The following is a 22,598-nucleotide window of genomic DNA, read 5'->3' on the forward strand; positions in this document are numbered from 1 at the left end:
TCAAATCTAGACTTCTGCGTTCCTCTTTACTCGCGAGTGCTTACAACCTATAGCAACCCAAGTACCTACTCTATCGCCCTTTGTAGATTACTGCATGGTATCTCTTCAAACGATTGCATGCAAGAGAGCCGAATTTGAGCATTTTGATAGACCCAGAGCAAACATGTCTTAATGATTATGATGATTACGATATAACGTGACAGGCTATAACAAAATACATGAAGCATCACCAACAGTCAAGGGTCAGAAAACGCATTAGGTTGATAACCGCGAACCAAAATGTAAGCTCTTGAAAAACACCAGTATAAGATGTCATCTACCTCAGCGTTACAAAGTAAACAGCTCTGTATGTAGAACAATCCCACCTACATACATATCCATCATCAAACCCATTTTCGCATCTCTTGTCAAGCTCTCGAGGCTCTGAGCCACTAGCGCAGACCGCGACTCCCCCACCCAAGCCCATCATTTTCTGGCTTTCATCACATCGGATTTCGATCAAATCTTCCTTTTCAGACGATGACGGAAGACTGATGGAGTCCTTGAGAAGATCCTGAATAGACAGACGCAAGAGTGTGATGATAGAGTTAGGGATATGAGGTACTGCTTCTGGATCGCAAAGGCATATCACGAAAATGGAGATATGCAGGTCGATGGGGTTATTAGACGCTGCTGTAGCAATATCTGTAGCATTAGGGTGAACTATTCTATCTGATCTGTGAAAATAGATCAGAGTAATGTAACGCTGTGGTCAAGAATGAAATACCAAAAGATCCAATGCACCAGGTGAACTCGATTATCCTTGTTCGTCCCCCCTGACTGCGGCCTAGTTTGACACACCTGCCGATGATGTTGTCCAGCAGACCAAGAGCGAATGCGATGCCAGACCCACCAGCTACAAGAAATACGCTTTTGTACAGTCCCAGATCAACACTCGACCCTCTATAAGGACCATCCAGCATGACCACTCCCGTGGACATCCCATCTGTGAGTCCTCCACCACCATATCTGCTCCATGGACGGCACCAAATAAGTCACCGAATAAAACATCGCACCATGGGATTTGCAAATGATATGTAGGACATTGGAATATGCACGAGGGTGTTAGTAGAGCCGTGTGGATGTCTGTTCGTCCGCCAGAGATGGAGGTGCATGTGCACGGCGAGGATTGCAAGGACTATCAACTGAAAACTATATATGGGTTCACGTATCGGGTATTGTTAGTAGGAATACGTAGCAGGGTGTGGATGTGCATACTCATACAACATATTGTGCTAAGACTGGGGCGCAGAACATCAATGCTCAGTCAAAAAGGGTATTTGATAAATTCACGTACCTGGAAGAGCAATGTGAAGACATTCACTATCGAGGACACTTCACGAAAGAGAACGATCATGGATGAGTATGGAAAAACAGCATATAGTAGTATGGGATGGATGGGACAGACAGGACAGATGGGACAGGCTGGACAGGACGGACAGGACGGGCTGGACGGGTGGGACCGAACTTTCAGGTTCCCTCGGTCCTCAATCGGGTTTTGCCAGCGGGAATTGAATACGTAGTCATTCTGTATATCAAGTTCGTCTTCAAGAAATGAAACACTTTCCGTATAGCCTAGCATTGACTTATATTAGTTAACGGGATGGTGGATTCAACTTGGTCACTAATCGTTCTGTACATTAATTAATAATATTGACCAACACCAGCCAATGCCGCCCACAATATGGACAAAAGAAGGTGGATCTTCACGTTGATCAGTTCAGTTTCATTGTGTACTAGTGCCCACAATTCCGAGTCCACCTTCCTTGCGTCGTTATTACTAAGTGCCTCCACAATTACAATTAGTCATTCACTATAAATGTTGAGCATGGCCATTGCTAGATCTTCTTTTCACCATCACCTTCTCGATACGATACTTGTAGATGCAATAAAGAATCTGAGCAGCGCATAGTAGGCGATTGAATATACAGTATGTTAGGTTTGGGGTCATTATACAAATCATGCTGATCATGTACAGCTACAGATGAAACCATGGCCAAACGCATGGCGTCTAGTGACGATGAACCTGCCCCAAAGCGCATCAAGAATAACGAAAGTGAGTGTGATAAAACATTATTGATATTGTCACTCATCCCTGTGTTTATGATGTAGGGAATTGTCGGGCAACACCATCACCACGGGAGGATGTGAATGCCTGGCACATTCTGGAACGCTTCCTCACTACCGATATCACATACCCCCAAATGGAAGACACGTTTTTATCCTACCTCAGCGATCAACACTCACCGGACGATTGGAAGGACGCCCAAGCGGCATTGTTCTCTGGTGATGGCGATGACGCCGTTGCCCTGTCAAATCTTCGCGCGCTGATGGCCGCAAACATACCCCAAGGTTTATCAGATACGACGAGCACGGAGAAAGATTCACCTGTAGCTACATCTGCCTCAAGAAAGGGTATCCGAGGGACTAAGGGTAGTCAGTCGTGTAGGACATCCAATTTCAAAGTGCGTGAATCATTCATCTCTGATATGATATATTTACACTAAATATCATGTGTAGCGCTTTATCAATGACGAGGCGGGGGATTCTGAAGATGATGAGGATGAGGATGATGAGGGGGAGGAGGTTAGAGATGGCTCCTCTGTGCAATCACACAGTATTACATATTTGCCAGGACCATCGGCCAAACATATGTTGGCTGCAGCGATTGATAGCATTTTCAACAAGTACGAAAACACCCCTGCAAAGTCTTCAGAATGATGCCCCCCTTGTAGAGCTGCTTGGTCTCCTGGCACCATCGAAAACAGGATGTATCTTCTTGTTGTTCATAGTATGTTTAATTTTCTATTGCGTAGCACGTCACTCATTGCATGTCAGGAACTGCTACACATTATATCACGGAATGCCTTCGAGATAAAGGATTTCCTGTGATCGTGTTGGCTTGGTTACCTGGTCAGCTGTATGTGGTGTCGGATAGCCCCAGAACGATTGCAGCATCGCTTCCACCCTCTCATAGTCTCTCTGTGAAGGAGTATCTTCGTATCTCGGAGGAAGAACGTGAAGCTGTGGAACGTTCAAGCATCAAAATTCCTAGCCCATCATGGGTGAGGATACGACATGGCAAGTACAAGGGCGACATAGGCTATGTCTTCGATCCTGATCAATTAAACCATTTTGTCACAGTCTTGATCCCCCCACGAGAATTCCCCTATGACATGCCTCAGGAGTCGGTAGCGCTCCTCAACCGGTCTCGCCTTCCAAATGACAACAGTGTCTGACATTCTTCGTGACGGGGACATCATAGGGTATTCATACAAAGGACAATGCTACTACGGGGGCCTTTTACTCAAAAACTATCACTGGTATCTCGTAGAACTCGTCGCCTACCCTCACACTGATGAAATCCGACTGCATGTGCAATCCGGGTGGGACAAAGCCTTTTTGAAGAACACTATCGCAGCGTTTTCGATGCAGTTCTTGCACAAAGGAGATTCGGTCAAGGTAATCAAAGGAGAAGTTTGCTCAGAGATCAGTACAGTCGTCTCGACACACCATGCATCTGGTACTGCGTGTCTAGAGATCAATTTTGACGGTCATCAACAAGAAATGCATGTTCGACTCCAAGATATAGAGCACGTCTTTTGGGTGGGGGATCCAGTTCAAGTTGTAGTGGGCTCACACTTGGGTTTAGAAGGGCATATCATTCAAGCTACCGGAGACATTTTTGACGTCTGTCAAGAGGTCTCTCTGGAAGTGGTAAGTTTCTGGCATACATCCTGCAAAACGGTGTAACACTCATTGTGTAGGTTCAAGTGTCTAAGCACTACTTAGATCGCTGTCCCCCGAAATACACATATAAATCTCGACCACCCACACAACAGCATTTCGAACATTGCCCTGACGAGTCTATACAAGTTGGAGACTACATAGAAATACTCTTTGGAGAGCACATAGGCAAATGTGGGGTCATAGCATGGTTTCCTGTGGGAGCAACACAATTGTGGTTCTCGCATTGAGTACAGTTCAGGACCGCCACTTTTCCAAGTTCTTGCCACATTTGTTCGGCGAAGGGGCTTGTCACAGACATTAAAATACATGAAGGAAAAAGGTTACGATGTGAAGTCTGGAGACGTTGTGAGAGTCGCGTGCAGGCCGGAGTATCAGACCAAAGGGGTCGTGCAAAGTGTTGACTTTCCAAAGGCTCGGTTGACATTGTTATCTGAGAATGATCGCTCACTCGTAAGTATTATTCGATACCACTCAGTCATATCTGACCTGGTACAGATTGAGGTTCCAATCAACTTCGTGGTGAAGTTATGCAATGCATCGTTGGATTCTTTCAACGATGTGATCGGCCAAGAAATCTTCGTCATTGGAGGTAACCGAAAGGGCTACCGAGCTACACTATACAGCATGGGGAGCGAGTTTTGCACCATTGCTGTGCATGGGCAAGCGCATACTGAGATCAAGCACCAAGACGTTGCGGCCAGGTGAGCTTTGTGCACACTTTCGAAGTAGGGCAATTGCTTACGACTGTTTAGATATGGAATGAGATTAAGCAGCGTGATGCTTGAAGCATCGGACTTGATGACATTCTGTGATATGTGAAAAGTGTCATACTTAAAGTCGCCACCACGAAGAGTCACCACCCCTCCTCCAGTTCCTTCCAGCACGTCTAGTTCCATCGGCGCAGATCCCAGCTTGTCATCATCCACATGGACTGACTGGAGCGCCAGCCTCTCGGATACCAATGTTGCCCATGATCCTTCGTCAATCGTTACTTCCAGCTCAGATCCCTGGTCTTTCAATGCACAGGACATGCAGGATAACATCTCCGCTGGAGCAAAGCAAGTCAAAGACAACGGTAAGTCTTCAACAAGGCCATCACATAATGTTGCTAATTTGATTACAGGCCCGCTACCTTGGTTGATGAGCAAAGAGTTTTCTTCGCTCTTGCTATCATATCATGCAGTATTCAGAGTCTCACTGAGCTTCATGGGGGGGAGGCTCCACAAGCGATTTGTATCAATGGCCTGTCCTGACTCATTCTGCAGCGTGAACGGACCCGCGCCCAAGGATTGCATTGCGGTATTTTGCACATCTAGCAACTTAGGTGCTGCTACTCAGCATTACCACATCCCCGCCAAGGATCTAAGCCCGGCACCTCCAAGAAAAAAAAATCAACAATGCCTCATTCTGGACAGAAAATCTCGTGGTCAGATACTGACTATCTCGAGGTGTAACATCAAGCAAAATACCACTGAGTTTGTAATTGAGGGTGACACTAGCATTATCTTGCATTTCGATCAAATATGTCTAGTGGAACATGCCCAACAGATCATGTGATTTGCCATGTACCGTACCATACATTAATCTACTTGTTTGCGGCAAAGCTAGGTTAAATCAGCCCTTGGTGCTCATATGTTGATAGTCTCCCAGCTATTAGCTGGATCAAAAGATGCAGACAGAGTGGTGGCCTAGATTGTCGCTCTCGGTGAGATCATCAAGATGAACGAGGCTTTCGTCCATCTTTAATCTCGCCCATAATATTCCTGCTGACTTTCAGCCCACTGCTCTTGATTGTGTATGCAACACCACATTGTCATTCAATATCAGCATCTGCTCGAGCCTGACCCAATCTGGCAAGGCAGCCTCATCAGGAGCGTGTGTTTATCAGTGCTCACTGTTCTATATAATTATTCACAATCTACAGCGACACTTTCCGTCAACCTGCAAAACGAATTGAACTACCATCTTTACTTGCCCAAAGACGAAAAAAACTGAGGCTAATTGACGACACTGTTTTCAAAGATACGACAAGGTTGGAGCCTTTGTGAGTCTTGTTTGCCAGCCGATCGAAGCAACAATTCAAGGTAGCGAAGAGAACAGACACAGTCTCATCCAAAACTGAAGGTGCGTGTTTATTTTCTGCCCTTGTGGCACAGCTCGAGTTGAGCATTCAGATAGTCAATTTGACATGTTGTGTGCAGCTCTGGCAGAAGCAAAGGCGAAATCTGGTGAGAAAGAGTATTATCTAAGTCACTGGCCATATAAAGGCCTCCATTGAGGTCACATCACTTGCAAAGAACGGGGGACTAAGGAGCAGGTATTTACAATTTTGATCGTTGTTGGCGAAACTGAACTACTCATCTGGCGCAGTTTCAATATGAGGATGGATACTGGGCATACTATGTTCTCATCGGTTTCACTCAGTCGGGTCGTGTGGCCGCTGTTTCTGTAGCAAAGTGTGCTGCTGAAGAAGTTGAGGCAAGTCTTAGATATCAATCTTCTTGACTCGTGTACTGACTCTTTGTACAGATGCACATTCAGCTCTATCATTGGCTACTCGATCTGTTTCGAGGACTGTACATCAGCAGAAATAGAGATCAAATGTACGCTGTTGTATTTCGTTTCTGATGTGGCTAATCTTGTTGTCTAAATCCCTGCTTTAGAATGCTCACATCTGGTCTCGTGACTCTCATTTGTGAGGATGGTCAGACCGGTATCTGGAAAGGCTTTGGTACCACCTTTGTCGGTTGCTCATCACAGGGCATGTTCAAGTACGGTCTCTATGAATGGCTGGTGAGGAGCTTTCTAGCAAATACAAGCCCACCATCTGGCTCGCTGGTTCCGGCAGAGGTCTTTGCTGACATCGCTCTTTGCCCTCTCGAGATGACAAAAGTCAAAATTCAAACTAGCCCTAGTGGCACGTTCTCCACTGCCTTTGGTGCTACCCTCGCAGAAACGAGCAAGACCAAGGTTGAGACCCCTACCCTTTCAGCTCCCTTGTTCCCCTCTGGTCCCGTCAGGTTAGAATGAGTGTCTTCTTTTCCGATTGTACTGCTCATAACTTTGTCTTACAGATCCCTTACACCATGGCCAAGTTCTTCTTTGAGAAGATGGTCCAGGTCTTCTACACTTAGGTTTTCACCGAGCTCAAGAAGTCCTATGCCAATACCACTCAACTTGGAATCACTTTCGCTTCTGGTTACCTTGCTGGTGCTGGCTGCGCTATTATCTTCCACCCACCTGACTCCATCATCTCCCTCATGGGTAAGCCTGCAAACAAGGGCGAGAGCATTGTCACGATCGCATCAGAAACTTGTTTTGCCGCACTTGCAACCAAGGGTCTCGGGACCCAAGTATTGATGATCAGTACTCTTACCGGTACGTGCACATCGTACTCTTTTCAAAATAGTTGACAAACACATTAATCAATCCTTTCAATGGTGGATCTACAACTCATCCAGGGCGTCAATGGGTCTCGTCACCACTGGTGACAAGTAAACTGCTCCCCTGTCTGCATTGGTAGTGTCTGCGCTGATAGTCAGTGCCCATATCCACTTTCTGATTCACTTGTCTGACCATCGTGTAGGAGCAGATTGTTTCTGGCAGTATGCAGTTAGTTTATGTTCATTCCGTTGTGATCTGTATTGCTATCTATATGCCCCATACAGTTCGTCTCCTTACCATGCAATATATCACGATCATCTTACGATAATACCACTACATCCTCTTCAGAGGTCTGCACCTCAGGGTAATTTTTGAGCAAGCTTATAAACGCAGAACCAAACATGATGCCATCCATCCAAATATGGGATGTCGGATGATGCCGGCGGAGTTTGATTACAAGTCAGTCAGTATATCAAATGCTGTTCCTCCGAATTGTTCTTACTTTCGCTCTTCCACTTATTTAAAACAGCCCTATGATACTATATTTTGGGGTGATGGAGTACTTACGCTCTCACTATGATAGTCACATGTAGTATTCAATAAAAATGCAGCATGGTAATTGGTCTCAGGCATTAAGTCAGAAAATCTGATGCTGAACACGTCATAATTTATTAATGTAATATATAACTTTGAATGGCTCCCATGAGGAAAACATACATGTCGAATTGTTGGTGATATTTTCAGCCTACCGCGGTCAAAACATATCTAACGAAACACATGTTTTTCAGGTAATCTTTTATTTACATCAGATATGCTCTGCGTTGTCGCGCTCTTCCCATTTTTAAGCTCCATCTTCTAAATCCCATTCCAAAAATTCTGGAGAGAGGCCAGGAGAAGGGGCACCCTCGGCAATTTGAGGGACGATCGGCAGGCAAACATCCGAAGGCATGTGACGCTCGAGGTTATCAGCGCGGTAGTATTCCTCAAGCCATCTATACCTGTACGTCATCATCTTGTCGGAAAGGTACACAACGGTATCTTCAGCTGTGCTTAATTTTTGCTTGACTTGATCCAGCTCAGATTCTACTTCGCTAATAGATCAGTTGTCCATAACTAGGTGAATATTTTTTAAGTCTTGTCTTGCAAGTTCTAACAATCTTACCTGCAGTCTGTGTTCCTCTATCGACCAATCAATTGTTCAGATGGAATTTCCTGCAAGGTGAGTTTTATGAGTTTCTTTAGGATACATAATCACTCACCTGCAATCAGTGCCGATTTGAGGGTCGTCCACATCACAGTTGCTCATTGCACACACCGAGGGAAATTGAAACCTTAAGGTAAATGAGCTTGTGTTGACCGTGTGCTCAGATTGATTGAAGAAAACTTACCTTAGCGTAACGTCATTTGCAACATGGATGCATCATGGTAAACGCTCCCGAGAAGGTGAGTCGGGTGTTCGATATTCAACAGCTATATTGATGGGCATCATGATGCTGATAGTTACCACAACAGCCGATTTATGCATGGACGTGTGGATAGCGCTGTGGCTGACGTAATGTGCTGCACAGTATCGCTGACCGGTTGGCGCTACAACAGTGTTACGATATCAATAGCGGTGGATGTTGGGGGTAATAGCGTGTTTGAACTGGGGGTATATAAAGGTCTCATGTACTCCACGTATCTCAACTGCTTGCTTACTTTAACTTGTCATGACTGATGACGAAAATCAAGCTAGCGATCCTTCACGCAAGCGTTGTGGTTCCGTGCTCCATTCGGGTCCGCGCAAAAAAGGGCAAGTCATATTTCACTTGGTTCACAGTACCTTCCTCATTGTCTTGCACAGGACTTCATCTAACCCCCTTGCTCTTCACAGCCGGCATTTTGGTCAGACAGTGTTTGCCCTGTGCAATTATCCTGCTCTTCTGACTGCCGGTATACTGCAACTTGAGGACTTACAGGACTCTCCCATCGAAGATTATCCAGCGGAGTGAGTGCATTTTATCAATTATCTGTTGCAGGACTTGAGATTTTTTTGATGGAGCGTTCGACGCGAACATAGGGTGTTCATGGAATTAATAGATTCTTACCCTGGTCTTTTAGCTCGTTTAACGGACGGTGATGAGGAGGATATTATTCACGTGGGAGAACTGGTAAGTTTTTATTCTGCAATATCATAGTACTCATTGTTTGCAGCTAGGTAAAGGAGCCTCTGGTGCGCGAGGGGACGACACAAAGACCCTAAAATCTGCTGTCCTCGAGTGGCTTGTGCCCAGAGGACAGCCACTCATACCGCCCCTCTCCCGAAATATGAAGTCGGACCGTGGGTTCAACCATGAAGTAACCGGCAGATTGCTCTGCCCCGCGGGCCTTGACTGGTCAAACGCAGAGTAAGTCCTTGTCACCATCATATCGACTAACCATCATAACCCTACCCAGAACCAAGCAGAGTCTGAAGAGCGGTGAAATTGCCATCCGTGGTGATCAATGGCCCATATTCTTATATTCTGGATACAAGTATGATCCTGATGATCCATGGAAGGGTTTACTCAAAAGTGAGATACTAATTTTTGTAAGTTTTGATTCATTGCCAGTAAATTTCATACTCTAAGCAATATACAGGGCTTTAAACACGTCTTTACGTCTCCGAGCTCGGTGGATAGGGAGCCGAAGGCTACGCGCTCCGGTAATGCTTACTTGCATGGTATGAAATCTGTGACTAAAGGTTCTCTAGCTTATATTGCTACCCAGGTACATAGATTCCATTATGCATGCCTTCCCCTGCTGATTGCTCCTTCAGATTCGGTTTTCCTTAAGTTTGTCGTCAGTGTTTTCACGTACCAACACAGTTATGGACTCGGAAAATTTTTATCATAGTATTCTTGACTTACTAGAGGATCCTGATGAGATTGAGGAAGTTACTGACTTGATGACATGGTGGACGAGGTTCATAATGCATCTCGTCAGCTCCAATCTCTACATTTACACCTTTCATAGTCGTGTGTTTCCTAATTCTTCTTCACAGCGCACTATAAGCAAAAACAGTGCACTGTTCAAGATTCGAGCCAAACATGCTGCCTTGCTAGCCACTACTGGCACCAATTAGTCATTGTTTTTATAACTGTACTGTATTCTAATACAATTGATGTTGGCTTTCTATATGAAGCTATATGTAACTTGCTTTGGCGAAATAACCGAATGTCAGAAGCTTTTTTTATAACATTGATAATGGTTTCTGGCATCAGAAGCTGCCCCTGTAATGGTAGATATTCTCTGCTGACTGAGGCCACCTTGTCATGGCTTGATAATGTAATGTCAGAGCTCAATTTGCAGTCAGGAATGGTGGCTTCCCCCACTGCAACCTGCCCCTATAATGGTAGATATTCTCTGCTGACTGAAGCCACCTTGTCATGGCTTGATAATGTGGTGTCAGTGCTCAACTCGCAGTCAGTGCTTGCCCCATCAGAAACCACCCATATAACATTGGTTATATCTGATAGATTTTCAACAGCTTGCTGTAGCATGATAACTCAGTATCATATGCTGGCACATTGTTAGTGATTGTAGATTATATCATTAGAAGCTGACTATACAAGGCTAGACATATTAGGTGCACCTTACTACAAGATGATAACCTGTTATTGTGCACTAGCACACTGTCAGTGATATGATAATTTAATATCATACTGCAGCACATTGAAATTGATGGTGGCTTCCACAGTTAGAATCTACCTATTTAAAGTTAGACATCCTCAGTAAAGAATGAGCAACTTGATAGGGCAATGATAACTCAATACCAAGCCCTGACACTTTTTCATCAATGGTAGCTTCCAACATTGAAAGCTGCCTATCTAAAGCTAGATACACTCAGTAGTTGGGCAGCATCTTGAATAAGCATAATAATTCAATATAATTCAGTATCACCCCCTGGCATAGTGTTAGTGATTATATACCCTACCATTGCAAGCTACCCCTGTAATTGCAGGCATGGTTGATAGTACATTGACATCTTGATATGACACGATAATCCAATACCATCCCATACCACACTGTCATTGATGGCAACATCTGTAATCAGAAGCTGCCTATCTAAAACCAGATATATCTAGTTGAAGACCAGCATCTTGATAAGTTATTATAGGCCAATATCATTTCCAGGCACATTATCAGTGATTAGACATCCTCCCATTGGAAGCTAGCAATACAATGATAGATACATCTGCCAATAACATACAGTGGCTCAAAAAAGTGTCCCAATGTTTGTAGCTTTTCACGTAATTGCTATATCATGAGTCAAGACGTGGAAATATGACTAAGCTATAGGAAGATGTCGGAAAGGTCTGCTTCTCAGCTTCATTTCGGTTCCCTATGCCGTGGGAAAGTAATGACATTATGTGAAGATATGAGTATTTTAATTTGATGACTCATTGGGACACTTTTTTGACTTTGAGTTTAACTAATGTAATCTCTATAATTCTAGTACTATGTGTGACCTCCTTCTGCCCCAATCACTTCTGCCACTCTTCTAGACATATTGTCTATCAATTTTGGGTATTCCTCTTTGGTGATTCCATCATACTCTGCTGTAACACTGTCTCATAGTTGGAATAACCCCTATGGTGAATCTTGATATGCTATAAGTAATTTCTTGAGTGATTCTCAGAGGTATTCAATAGGGTTGATGTCTTGGGTCTATGTTGAACATGATAGAATAGTAATATTATGGTCTTTAAGTTATTTGGTAGCCAATCTAGAAGGTTGCTCTATAAGACTTAAGATCTCTTAATCACTATATTCTAATTTAAAAGGCTGCTGATGTTAATAAAGTGACTAAATTGATTATTTCCATCATTCCTATGACTATCTCTACTCAAATAGTCAGACAGACTCTCAAGACAGCCCATCTTAAAGCTATAATCAAGAAAAACAGATTCTTCTGTCTCCAACCTATAAAAAGAAAAGACAAGATGCTACTTTCAAGTACAAATATTAGACTTCTGATAGCCGAAAGAGGTTTATCTAGTTAGATATGGTTAAAATCAATAGGATGAGATCATATGGCAAGGAATTTGTATTAAAATAGATAGGACAATCATTAAGATAAAGAAAAGTTAAATAAACACCTTAAGTTTCAAGATGAAAACTTGATGGTATAGGACTATATGAGATAAAATGGAATGGGAATTTTCTATGAAGCAAAGGGGAGTATGAATACAGAGTAGTAAATACTCATTTGACAGGAATGTCTGCTAAGAAGCATGCAGGAGTTATAAGTTAATGAAGAAGATACTGTTTTGTGATAAGACAATGACCCTAAGTATACCTCTAAATCAGCCACCAATAGCCTGCAGACCATGATATTACTATTCTATCATGTTCAACATAGACCCAAGACATCAACCCTATTGAATACCTCTGAGAATCACTCAAGAAATTACTTATAGCATATCAAGATTCACCATAGGGGTTATTCCAACTATGAGACAGTGTTACAGCAGAGTATGATGGAATCACCAAAGAGGAATACCCAAAATTGATAGACAATATGTCTAGAAGAGTGGCAGAAGTGATTGGGGCAGAAGGAGGTCACACATAGTACTAGAATTATAGAGATTACATTAGTTAAACTCAAAGTCAAAAAAGTGTCCCAATGAGTCATCAAATTAAAATACTCATATCTTCACATAATGTCATTACTTTCCCACGGCATAGGGAACCGAAATGAAGCTGAGAAGCAGACCTTTCCGACATCTTCCTATAGCTTAGTCATATTTCCACGTCTTGACTCATGATATAGCAATTATGTGAAAAGCTACAAACATTGGGACACTTTTTTGAGCCACTGTACCATAGACCTGTCAATATTGTAGCTTTGGGAGATCCCACAAATATAGTCTGCCTATCTAAAACCAGACATATCTAGTTGAAGACCAGCATCTTGATAAGGTATTATAAGCCAACATCATTTCTGAGCACACTGTCAGTGATTAGACATCTTCCCATTGGAAGTTAGCGATACAATGATAGATACATCTGCCAATAACATACCATAGACCTGTCAATATTGTAGCTTTGGGAGATCCCACAAATATAGTCTGCCTATCTATTCCTTTATCATATGATCTACAATTATGATACATGTTATTGATATTATACATTAAATAAAGCTAGCTAAATCTTTGTCAAACACAAGTCAGATACCTGATGGATGGACTTGTGGTACCACAGACTGGCAAAGCCAGAGGTAAGGATGAATTCGAACGTTAGAACATCGATCCCCATCGTGGTAATGAACGCACGATCACTGCGACTTGCATACAGCACTTGCCACAGGGTATTTCGATGTGGGTCAGGAAATAAGTGGGCACGACAAAGGTACAGTCGCTTAGGGTTCCGGGTTTCGACACGATCAAGTCGAGCTAGCTCTATTCCAGCGACGAGGGTAGCTGCTAGCATCCTCGCGTCTTCTTCGTCGTCGAGAAAACCCGTCTCTTCTCCGTCGTTCACCAGATTGTGGTACTGTAGTAGCAGGTCGTCCATTGCAGTTTTGACCGAATTATTTTAATCCAGATGCGTTACGGTTGTGTTTTCTGTACATATTAAATTTTGCTAATATCTTTCAAAGTCCGTTATAATCTATTCTAGTGTACGGTCAAATAGAGGGGTGTAAATTTACAGGCGTAAATTTACACCTGTAAATTAGCGTTAATCAGCATGTGAATCTCGAAGGGCATTTTGGGGGTGTAAATTTGGGTGAATTTGGAGTTTGCCAATCCGATGGGCGTCTCCGTGGTGGTGAATCTGTGAATCTCGCAAAGTATCTGCACTAGGGCTAGGGCATAACATTCGCAACCATGAATTGTGAAACGAGAAATAAGCTACAGTTACTATCTCTTTATCTTCAAAATCTCCCCGAAACCATTCCTTTGATTCTAATGTGAGTAACATTTTTTCGCGTGTTAAGTTCTCAGTCTCATACTGACTACACAGAAACTAAAAACACCATACAAACCTCTCGTCAAGTGGCATGATATGGAATCCACTATCCTTGGCAAGCGGTCCACTGAAGATTTGCCTCCCGCTGGTCGAATGCCTCCTCCACCTGAAGCAGGGACAGTGGACTCGGAGTCGGAGTCGGAGTCGGAGTCGGACTCAGCAGAGTTTGACAATGGCGCAGATTGGTTGGATGGTCCAGCTGCTCTTTCAGAGTTTAGAACAGTGGAGAAAGATTTGTTCGTGCTTGCGGCATCCAGCGGTATTGATTTGTGTGCACCAGTCGGGTTCTGCACCAACAAAGAAGGCCGCAAAAACCTTGTCTCGTCCGTCCCTGACCCTTCTGCTTGGGACGAGTGGAAAGTTGAATAACTCACCTAATTCACTGTAATTCACAGTACATTTGACCTGATTCACCTGTAAAATAGCGTTAATTTACAGACATGTTAATCTACGGTAATTCACAGTGGTGAATTTGAAGGCCTCTGGACGCACTGTAAATTTACCCTGTGAATTTCGGACAGTTCCAAATTGACCGTACACTAATCTATTCCGCATTATTTTGCCTACGGATAGTCACCCATTTCCGACACAGCTCCACTATGATCGCAAAACATTTAAGCGCTTTGATGGCCCCCTTCCGGCTCTCTGCGCTGGCTTTGTCACCTGTAGTACTACCAGCACAGAGCCGTCTCATTTTCTGTCCTCGTTCTCGTGCTAAGACCGGTCATTGGATCTGTATTTCGCATTCAAGAATGCCTTTTGTTTCTGCAGTCAGCCGGCTCTCAAATCATCAGTCCTTTCCAAAATGAAGACAAGATAACGGCGGAAGAAAAGAGGCTTGCTACACACGTACAATTTTGAAACCACATGATGGTCAGTTCCTCATGAATTTGTAGAGCCGCGGACAGAACCCTCCTAGGCAAATCTAGAACTTGGACTTAAAGAGGACCAGGCACTCACGAGGGCTTCGGAGGGTAGCCTACCCATCAGGTCTAGGCTGTAGTGATGGAGTTGCAGAGTTTGAATGTATAATGGTGTCATCTTGCGACACTGGTGTGCATATGTGCTAGGCAACGAAACACAGTGTACGAAGTCTGGGCTTAGTCTGAGTCATGTGTAGATGAAGGTAAGTCGTCACTCTTGTCTATCACTCTCTTACATTTTTGGTTTCAGCAAAGTCTTTAGTACTACAGTAAAGTCCCTAAGCTAGCGGAGAGGGAGAGTCTGTCTGTCTAGGCCTGGGGCGGGTAGGGCGCAGAAAATGCAGATCCATTGTCCCAGATCTGCTGTCACTTAGGTTTCATGACGGTTCTATGCAAGAAGATGTGGGACATCCCGGGCCACCATCAGCCCATCTTCCTGGTCATGAGTCACCCTTCTTTGGTGCTCGTACCTCCCACTTTAGAAGGAACATAGGCTCAGCCTGAGCGATGTGTAGATGAAAGTCAGTCGTAGCCCTTGTCAATAACCTCCTGATAGCTTCAATATATGTCTTCGAAGGTCTCGTGCACGCTTCGACAATATCATGTTACCTGTTCCTTTTGCACAAAGATAGACGTGCCACCACCACCACCGACGAGTCACGACGGTGATACTAAGGACAGCCGGTCCAGGAGGATCGAGGCTATATCGAATGCCGGTTGTTATTTGTACACACCTGTCAGACGAGGTTGCTGACTTTGTGCATCTTCGAAGCTTCAGGTGCCGGGGAATGCAGCCTGCCGGAATGTCCAGCTTGACGCAACATGTCAAATCGTCATATCTTACATCATGTCCTCGCTCGGATTGGCAGTGTTTCTTTATCCACCCCCGTTTGATTTTCAAATCGCAGTTGGTCGAGATGTTATGATCAACCTGACCAAACAACTTTCTCTCTGCATATAATGTACAGTGTTCGAATGTCTCATTTCAATCCAACCACAGCCAACAAATCATCTCTCCTGTTGAATATACAATCATGGTTTTCTACGCATATGTCAAACAGGTACCAAAATCCATTCTTCGTTGTCTGCGATGTCGTGCTAAATCGCTGCCTAGATCACGGACAACGTGACCTATCGATATGTGATTACCTTTGCTAGCCGCGAAGTTGCGGATGAGTGGTGGCGCGCCGTGTCCACTTCCGCCGTCACTAGTTTCGTTACCAGTGTTCAGCGTGTCAACGCCCAGTTCTACACTCATAACGTGAACGTGGCAAACGCCGCCAACTCCCTCACCACGACTGGGGTTGCGACTCAATTCCTCGGCAAGGTGTTTTTCACCTTGGAGAACGACCTGGGTGGTCGCGGCTTGAGCATCATCCCACGGCTCGAACATTGCGCGGACCACATCAGTGGAAACTCGTAAGTCAGTTCCTTGCGGGATGTTCTACATTTTTCTGATAGCGGCCCTACCAAAGATTTTTCATTCGCTCTAAAGTCGCTCCTTACGAGTATTGGTACCATCCCCCATCGTCTAACGCGACGAACACGGTCTATGTTTCGCGCACCGAACGCTCTCGCTTCACCGTTAGTCGCGCCGCCAGTGGTACTGCAGGGACCGTCATAATTGGCTCTGACAATGTCGTTATCACGTTAACCACCGTTGATCTGTCCGTCAACGTCAATGCCACCACTGGTCGGGTGATCCTTTCACTTGCTCCTCTGTCGGGGTTGACTTTTAGTACCCTTTTGGCCAACTTCACCGTTGGGCCTTCCTTGTCTGTGGACGGTGAGACCGCGAAAGAACTCCTCTACACGGAGAACGGGGAAGAGTGGGAACTCGCTTGAATGGCTATCATTTGAAACAAATTTGTCCTGTACTAGTACTGCTATCGTCTCCCCGTTATGCGTTCATGAAGGAAGGAAGGAATTTGTTCTCGTATTGTTGGTAACGCTAGGAAGCAATCACATTTTTTGTTGAACGCCTGCCATCACGTATGACTTTGAGATATATGAATCCTTTTAGCATCAACAGGCCTCTCTACCAACCTACGATGACAGTGTTTACAGTTACCTCTTTCGCTAATAGCCGGATGATTGATGAGTGCATCGATAAGTGTTGATCATTACGTACTATTATAATGATTGCTCTGAGCGACGTGTCTAGCCCGACCTAAACTGACGTTGATGGGTCAATCAAACTTCTGGTTGAGAACGATATCAGTGTCTGAAACAAGCAAGTACCATGTCATGTTGGCGAGGCCAGGTCCTACTAATAGCGTACCGTGACTGTTACTAGAAACACGACCTTAGTTTCGTCGTTCGACAAATTTGTCCCATGTATTAGGTGGGCGCCCGCATCTGGCCAGTAGCTGCGCTCGGGTACATATCATCCGTTGCCACATGTGTGGCTCGACGTAGAGGAGTTAGGCCACCGACCAAGTAGTTCTTCGTTGCAGTAACTTGAAAACGGCGAATCATGCACCCGAGAATGTGGCATGACTCACTGAACAAATTTGGGCACATAAAGGCCTAATTAAACACCACAACGAGTTCGCAATTAATCCTCCTGACTCCATCTGTTGTAATGCTCCATAGGACATGCATGGCTCCTCGACAGAATCCGTGTAGGTGCCCATAAAATGGATATTTGCATGTCTGGCTAGCTGTTACAACTGAATTAGCACGATCTGTCACCGCCCCGCACCCCATCACAATGGATATATCAGCTTCACGGTGTCACCCGTCCGTCTCGCCGGATGTCGAGTCATCAATGCATCACATCTACCATGTCCCGATCAAGAGCTCTGAGTCCACCAACATCAATATCCGTTTTCTGTAGTAACCAATAGGCTTGAAGAGCGCAAACAAAATCCACTTGCGCCATAGGAGTCTTCTGCCATATATAAATGTATTATCGAGGGTGAAATATGCAGATGAGAGTCTGCTAACGTGTGCAATGCAATAAGAGACTGTCGAAGTTACACGCCTGATGAACGGGTTTATGAGTAACGTTGGGCGACCTATGTATGAGCGCTTGCTCTAGCAACCCCACGAGAGCCAAAATAAGGTCGAACCTGGCCCGCCGTACCAGAAGCGCGGCTGCCCTGTAGAGTCCCAATCTCTGCGATGAAGTTGAAGTTAGGCCTGCATCTTACTGTAGCAATCCTCTGAAAGGATACGAGTGCCCGGGATCCGCCGCGTAGTACGCCACGCGACTTTCGTCTCGTTCTGTGTCATGGAGTTTGCGTCGAGCGACCAGTAACATTTTGAGGACTTGGCGGTGGGGCGGCAGGCCAGGACGATGACATAATACTGCAGGCAGGCTTTGACAAACTTCTCGGCACTTTCCGGACAACCACCAGATTTGTCCCCCAGACTTCAACACGCAGTCTGTGACTTGTCTATATAAACCTCACGCAGACTGGCCAAATTACGCACTTTCTAAGGACTTGAATCGCCGCGTGATCAGTCAGAGACTCGACTGTCACTTATTTGAGCAAAACCTACTGCTGCCATGACCAGGGCCCAGGGGCAATGCCAGAATCGATACATATGGATGTGCTTTCGCATGGCCCAACATGGCCTTACTAGTACTGCCTCACCAAGAATGGCATCGACAGGAAATGCGCTGAAATCATCTCACGAGTCATCACGCTACTTCCACCGCAACTACCATCCAAATTCATAACAATGGGACCAGCGAATATCAACGCAGCGACGGTCAGTGACTTTTTAGGAGACTGGGTCCGTGAGGACTTACATGGACGACTAGAGGGACAAGAAGTCTAAGAATGACAGGATCGTACCAGAGACTCCTCAAACAGCTGGCAAGAAAGATGGAGCTGACAAGAAAGACGAAAAGAAGACTGCACCACCTCAGAAGGTTGACCCTCAGAAATATGCGAAAGCTTCAAGGTGCGCTGAGACCCTTATCTTACGGGATCAACGATCTCACCCGGATGAAGATGAATGTGATAATTCAGAATTTACTTCGTGCGGAGGAGCGGTATAACACCGTACTTAAATCGAAGTGGCACAAGGACAATCGGAGAGTCGAGACACGCCGAGCGCTGCCAGTAATGGTCAGCGGGACGATTCTATGAGCCTCGGATCGAGTCAGAGCTGACTGAGTGACCGAATATTACAATTACAATTACATAAGCCTGTTTTACAATTTCACTCTATAGTAGTACCTTGTTTGAGCGTCGGCCATCGTGCTTAAAAACAATCATTAATCATTAATCAGTCCTATATCATATCTATGTTATCTACACTGCAGTTTGTAGATCATCATCACCCTCAAGGGCACTGCGCATCTGTACCACCTCATCAATCTTCAGCGACATAGACATCTTGACATTAAGAATATGATGACTCCGCGCCAGACCTGGGCTGAGGCGTCAAGAACATCTCTGGTTATCAAATTTGTCAAATGCCAGGGGCTCATGAGGGAATTTTCGAGGCACAGCTGTGAAGCGCGAGTCGCGGTACCAGAGACCGAGGGTAACGATCAGTGTTTTGAAGGTGGTGAGAATACTGAATCAAATTTTAGACCTTTCAATACCTCGAAGTCTTACTCAATTATACAACGAACGTACGTACATAACCTACAAGTCGTCAAGTATGCTGCCAGCTATTCGGATAACGCTAGTCGTTCACGAAGCCAACTGAACACATGATAGTCTCTCGTACTCCAAATCGGCCACAAGATGAGCAGGATGATGATCAACAAACCACAACCAACTATTCCTCGAAGTATGTCGGAGGTAGATTTAAACACCAGGGAGGAAAATGCGATGAGGAAGAATATCATCCTGGCTCGAGGTTAGTCTGAGTATCAGCAGGCATAACCGAGTGGAGAGTACTTACCCCCACATAAGCAGTGCGAACGGAAGACCGTGTAAGATTGCGAGGGCTTTCTCACCAAATATTGAATTTGTCATTCTGGTGAGGAACACGACCTGCACAAGGGTTATTAGTGCGAGCGCAGTCCATGGTAGAAGTATCTCATACAGCGGTATCGGCAGAGACATTGCCATATTTGCGGTTTTGTCCGGCGAGTAAAATGGACACAACTAGGGATCCAATTACACAGAACGTTGCCAGATAAGCTGCGATAATGGTAACAGATTGCGATTCGTCAGCGTTCACGCTGGGCACCGCGAGGAAAGTGAGATCCACAGTTAGCATCACCGTCGACTGTGAACGTATCGGTTTAGAACAGCAGAAATAGCGAGTAAGGTAAATGATATCGCACATAGATCGTGATAGAAACCCATTCCCTGCCGAGCTTGTCATTGAAATCTTTCCATCGAGGTGAAGTTGTATTTTTATCCACCCAGACTCTTCGCAGTTCCTTCATCTGAGCATGGGGAGCGCCGAAACACAAAAGCTCCATGATCCAAGATATTACGGACTTTACGATGTGCTCATCATCCGTGAAATATATTGACTGGTCAGCTGCCAAACGTGCACAAGATTGGCCGCAGAAGTTCAAAAATTTGGCTCGGGCTATTCCTGAATGTCAAGTCCGCAAAAAGACTGATGCAACGACCAACCATACCGAAGTATCGCATAAAACGTGCTAATATTAAAGCAGAATACGTGAGGCGAGGAAACTTGCGATTTGAAAGTGTCAAAGACGCACCAATGACGCATATGGAGTAGGGGCCACATTCCTTTGAAGTAGTTTCTGTTAAATGTTTGATCTGAGTGAACTTGGCTATATGTATGCCATACTTCTGCGCACCTTTGAGGTGATCGATTAGATCCAGTATTTTTGAGAGGTCTTCCCCTCCAAATGGTGACAAGGACGTTTCAGACGTGATGACGTCTAGGCGGAGACATGAGCAGAGTTAAATAAACGAAAATTGGAGTTATTTGACCTGCACTAGCATGCACAATGATTTCTCTGAGCTCCGCAAGAAGTCCCTTTTGTGATTCCTCCTCTCTGTTGTTGGGATAGAGCTCACAGTGCATCCTGTTTCAACAGAGTTGCTAGCTCGAACTGCAATACTAATGTGGTATGAGCATTCAATCAGTATGTTGTATCAAGATACTCACAGAATGATAACTTGGACGGTTACCAGTACTGGCTTTGGATGACATAACCTGTAGGAGGTCAATTCAATTCCTGTGCCGCACATCCTGTGTCACATCGGGCAGGTGCTCACAGATATGACTGTGTTCCTCCACCCCTCTGACTCCATTAAAAAGGTCTTCGGTATCTAATTTATGAAGCCAGAAGATGGTGCGCTCGACACGGTCAGCGAAATAATAACTGCAGACTCGTTCTCCGGTATTCGGATGCTTGCCAAGCTGCAGCGTCAGCTCGATATGAGTCAGGTCAATGTTATTGCTCTCGGCAAGAGCGCGTAGATCATCTGCACAGTTGTTCAAATCGTCGAGGAAGTCCTGCACGTTTGTATCGGTGAAGACCCTCTAATAGAATCGTCAGTGTCATGAATCACGACAGGAAGAAGAGCTGACCTTCCCCGGATGATAGAAATACAGGGCACCCTCGGGATGAACATGCGCTTCCCAATCAGTAGGCAAATGGCGTCTCAATTGCATAGCATCAGCTGAGGATCATTTACCAGAATATCTACTACTTACTTGGGGTACTGTCTAACGGCAGGGTGGATACTTTCTATCCCGCTAGAAGGCTCACTATACGGTGCACATTCCTAAACAAGCTGCTGCCGCATGATGAGCATCAAGAATAACTTACATTTTTATGTCCTTTCCGTATCTTTGAACAGATGAAGCTATAAAGGGAACTTTACGGCGGCAATGAATATTTGGTACGACTGGTGGTGCACTGTGTTGGTGCGACTGCGACTGAAGATTGATCATTCCTGACTGTGCCAAGGGAGACATAGCAACAGGTGCCAAACTGCATGCAATATTATCTGTAACAAAACTTTATGAGCCGTACAAGGAGAATCTGGTTGACTACCAACAAACAACGTACTGGATGCGTTGGCAGGTACTGTTGGAATACCCCGGAGACTGATCGCAGCGACTCCCGCCGAGGCATCTGATTGAATACTAAAACCACTGTCAGCTGGTCGGTAAATACTTAGAAATGAAGATATAGGATTCCGGGAAAAGCAGGAATGTGGGACATTCAACAGACCGCCAAACAGGCGCCGGAAAAGGGTGAGGGATGGGGAAAAGAGTCCATTCGAGAGTACCTTGAGATATTTCCACAGCGTGGAAAACCCAAGGAAGGCCTGACGGTGGAGGTAAACCATCTCCCTAGATCCTGCTGTATGTCGATTGTTGATATCACTGAGATTACTGCCAGGGCCCGGGCAGGAGTTCATGGTACCTGTTATAAGTCAGACCTTACTCGGTTCTTTTGACTTACCTCAAACCCTGAACAAACAAAGTTCCGGAAAACGCCCTCACGACTCACTTACAGTTTGCAAAAGACCCTAGATTCTACATCAGCAAAAGCGCTGAAATGAACAGGTGTCCAATATATATAGATAAGGAAGGAACGTT

The 22,598-nt window shown here is 44.9% G+C and overlaps 9 protein-coding genes across 9 annotated transcripts; 5 read left to right on the forward strand and 4 right to left on the reverse strand.

Annotated features, from left to right (window-relative positions):
• Positions 1 to 226: 226 nt before the first annotated feature.
• F5891DRAFT_1258322 (uncharacterized protein) lies at positions 227 to 980 on the reverse strand (the record flags this gene model as incomplete). The annotated part of the gene is made up of 3 exons (XM_041370075.1): positions 227 to 316; positions 374 to 711; positions 767 to 980. The coding sequence occupies 3 exons, from the start codon at positions 978 to 980 to the stop codon at positions 227 to 229; spliced, it is 642 nt and encodes a 213-aa protein (XP_041219294.1).
• A 5,161-nt stretch (positions 981 to 6,141) lies between these two features.
• F5891DRAFT_962537 (uncharacterized protein) lies at positions 6,142 to 6,439 on the forward strand (the record flags this gene model as incomplete). The annotated part of the gene is made up of 2 exons (XM_041375914.1): positions 6,142 to 6,247; positions 6,279 to 6,439. Coding segments are annotated over 2 exons (267 nt in total), but the record flags the coding sequence as incomplete, so codon positions are not given.
• A 14-nt stretch (positions 6,440 to 6,453) lies between these two features.
• On the forward strand, positions 6,454 to 7,287 carry F5891DRAFT_1258325 (uncharacterized protein; the record flags this gene model as incomplete). Its single annotated transcript, XM_041370076.1, has 4 exons — positions 6,454 to 6,759; positions 6,864 to 6,908; positions 6,936 to 7,167; positions 7,199 to 7,287. The coding sequence occupies 4 exons, from the start codon at positions 6,454 to 6,456 to the stop codon at positions 7,285 to 7,287; spliced, it is 672 nt and encodes a 223-aa protein (XP_041219296.1).
• Positions 7,288 to 8,014: 727 nt separating this feature from the next.
• Positions 8,015 to 8,479, reverse strand: F5891DRAFT_985624 (uncharacterized protein; the record flags this gene model as incomplete). The annotated part of the gene is made up of 3 exons (XM_041377628.1): positions 8,015 to 8,256; positions 8,336 to 8,352; positions 8,433 to 8,479. The coding sequence occupies 3 exons, from the start codon at positions 8,477 to 8,479 to the stop codon at positions 8,015 to 8,017; spliced, it is 306 nt and encodes a 101-aa protein (XP_041219297.1).
• A 105-nt stretch (positions 8,480 to 8,584) lies between these two features.
• Positions 8,585 to 10,276, forward strand: F5891DRAFT_1131173 (uncharacterized protein; the record flags this gene model as incomplete). The annotated part of the gene is made up of 8 exons (XM_041364637.1): positions 8,585 to 8,598; positions 9,017 to 9,160; positions 9,215 to 9,323; positions 9,367 to 9,560; positions 9,610 to 9,742; positions 9,793 to 9,921; positions 9,971 to 10,132; positions 10,196 to 10,276. 8 exons carry the CDS (start codon positions 8,585 to 8,587, stop codon positions 10,274 to 10,276), a joined length of 966 nt encoding a protein of 321 aa, XP_041219298.1.
• Positions 10,277 to 13,950: 3,674 nt separating this feature from the next.
• F5891DRAFT_1281937 (uncharacterized protein) lies at positions 13,951 to 14,708 on the forward strand. The gene is made up of 3 exons (XM_041370510.1): positions 13,951 to 14,107; positions 14,161 to 14,303; positions 14,324 to 14,708. The coding sequence occupies exons 2-3, from the start codon at positions 14,198 to 14,200 to the stop codon at positions 14,533 to 14,535; spliced, it is 318 nt and encodes a 105-aa protein (XP_041219299.1). The 5' UTR covers positions 13,951 to 14,107; positions 14,161 to 14,197; the 3' UTR covers positions 14,536 to 14,708.
• Positions 14,709 to 15,838: 1,130 nt separating this feature from the next.
• Positions 15,839 to 17,182, forward strand: F5891DRAFT_764829 (uncharacterized protein). Its single transcript, XM_041373177.1, has 3 exons — positions 15,839 to 16,150; positions 16,204 to 16,508; positions 16,565 to 17,182. The coding sequence occupies exons 1-3, from the start codon at positions 16,124 to 16,126 to the stop codon at positions 16,932 to 16,934; spliced, it is 702 nt and encodes a 233-aa protein (XP_041219300.1). The 5' UTR covers positions 15,839 to 16,123; the 3' UTR covers positions 16,935 to 17,182.
• A 1,557-nt stretch (positions 17,183 to 18,739) lies between these two features.
• Positions 18,740 to 19,499, reverse strand: F5891DRAFT_1065335 (uncharacterized protein; the record flags this gene model as incomplete). Its single annotated transcript, XM_041363076.1, has 3 exons — positions 18,740 to 18,817; positions 18,846 to 18,979; positions 19,477 to 19,499. The coding sequence occupies 3 exons, from the start codon at positions 19,497 to 19,499 to the stop codon at positions 18,759 to 18,761; spliced, it is 216 nt and encodes a 71-aa protein (XP_041219301.1). The 3' UTR covers positions 18,740 to 18,758.
• F5891DRAFT_1065336 (uncharacterized protein) lies at positions 19,464 to 22,524 on the reverse strand. Its single transcript, XM_041363077.1, has 15 exons — positions 22,063 to 22,524; positions 21,820 to 22,000; positions 21,705 to 21,758; positions 21,579 to 21,651; positions 21,263 to 21,530; positions 21,176 to 21,200; positions 20,975 to 21,069; positions 20,839 to 20,922; positions 20,737 to 20,781; positions 20,653 to 20,673; positions 20,347 to 20,600; positions 20,103 to 20,288; positions 19,959 to 20,050; positions 19,642 to 19,903; positions 19,464 to 19,592 (listed from the first exon to the last, which is right to left on the reverse strand). Exons 1-14 carry the CDS (start codon positions 22,415 to 22,417, stop codon positions 19,723 to 19,725), a joined length of 1,914 nt encoding a protein of 637 aa, XP_041219302.1. The 5' UTR covers positions 22,418 to 22,524; the 3' UTR covers positions 19,464 to 19,592; positions 19,642 to 19,722.
• Positions 22,525 to 22,598: the final 74 nt, after the last annotated feature.

This window comes from Suillus fuscotomentosus, assembly GCF_016647785.1.
Source record: "Suillus fuscotomentosus strain FC203 chromosome Unknown F5891scaffold_92, whole genome shotgun sequence".
NCBI lineage: Eukaryota > Fungi > Basidiomycota > Agaricomycetes > Boletales > Suillaceae > Suillus > Suillus fuscotomentosus.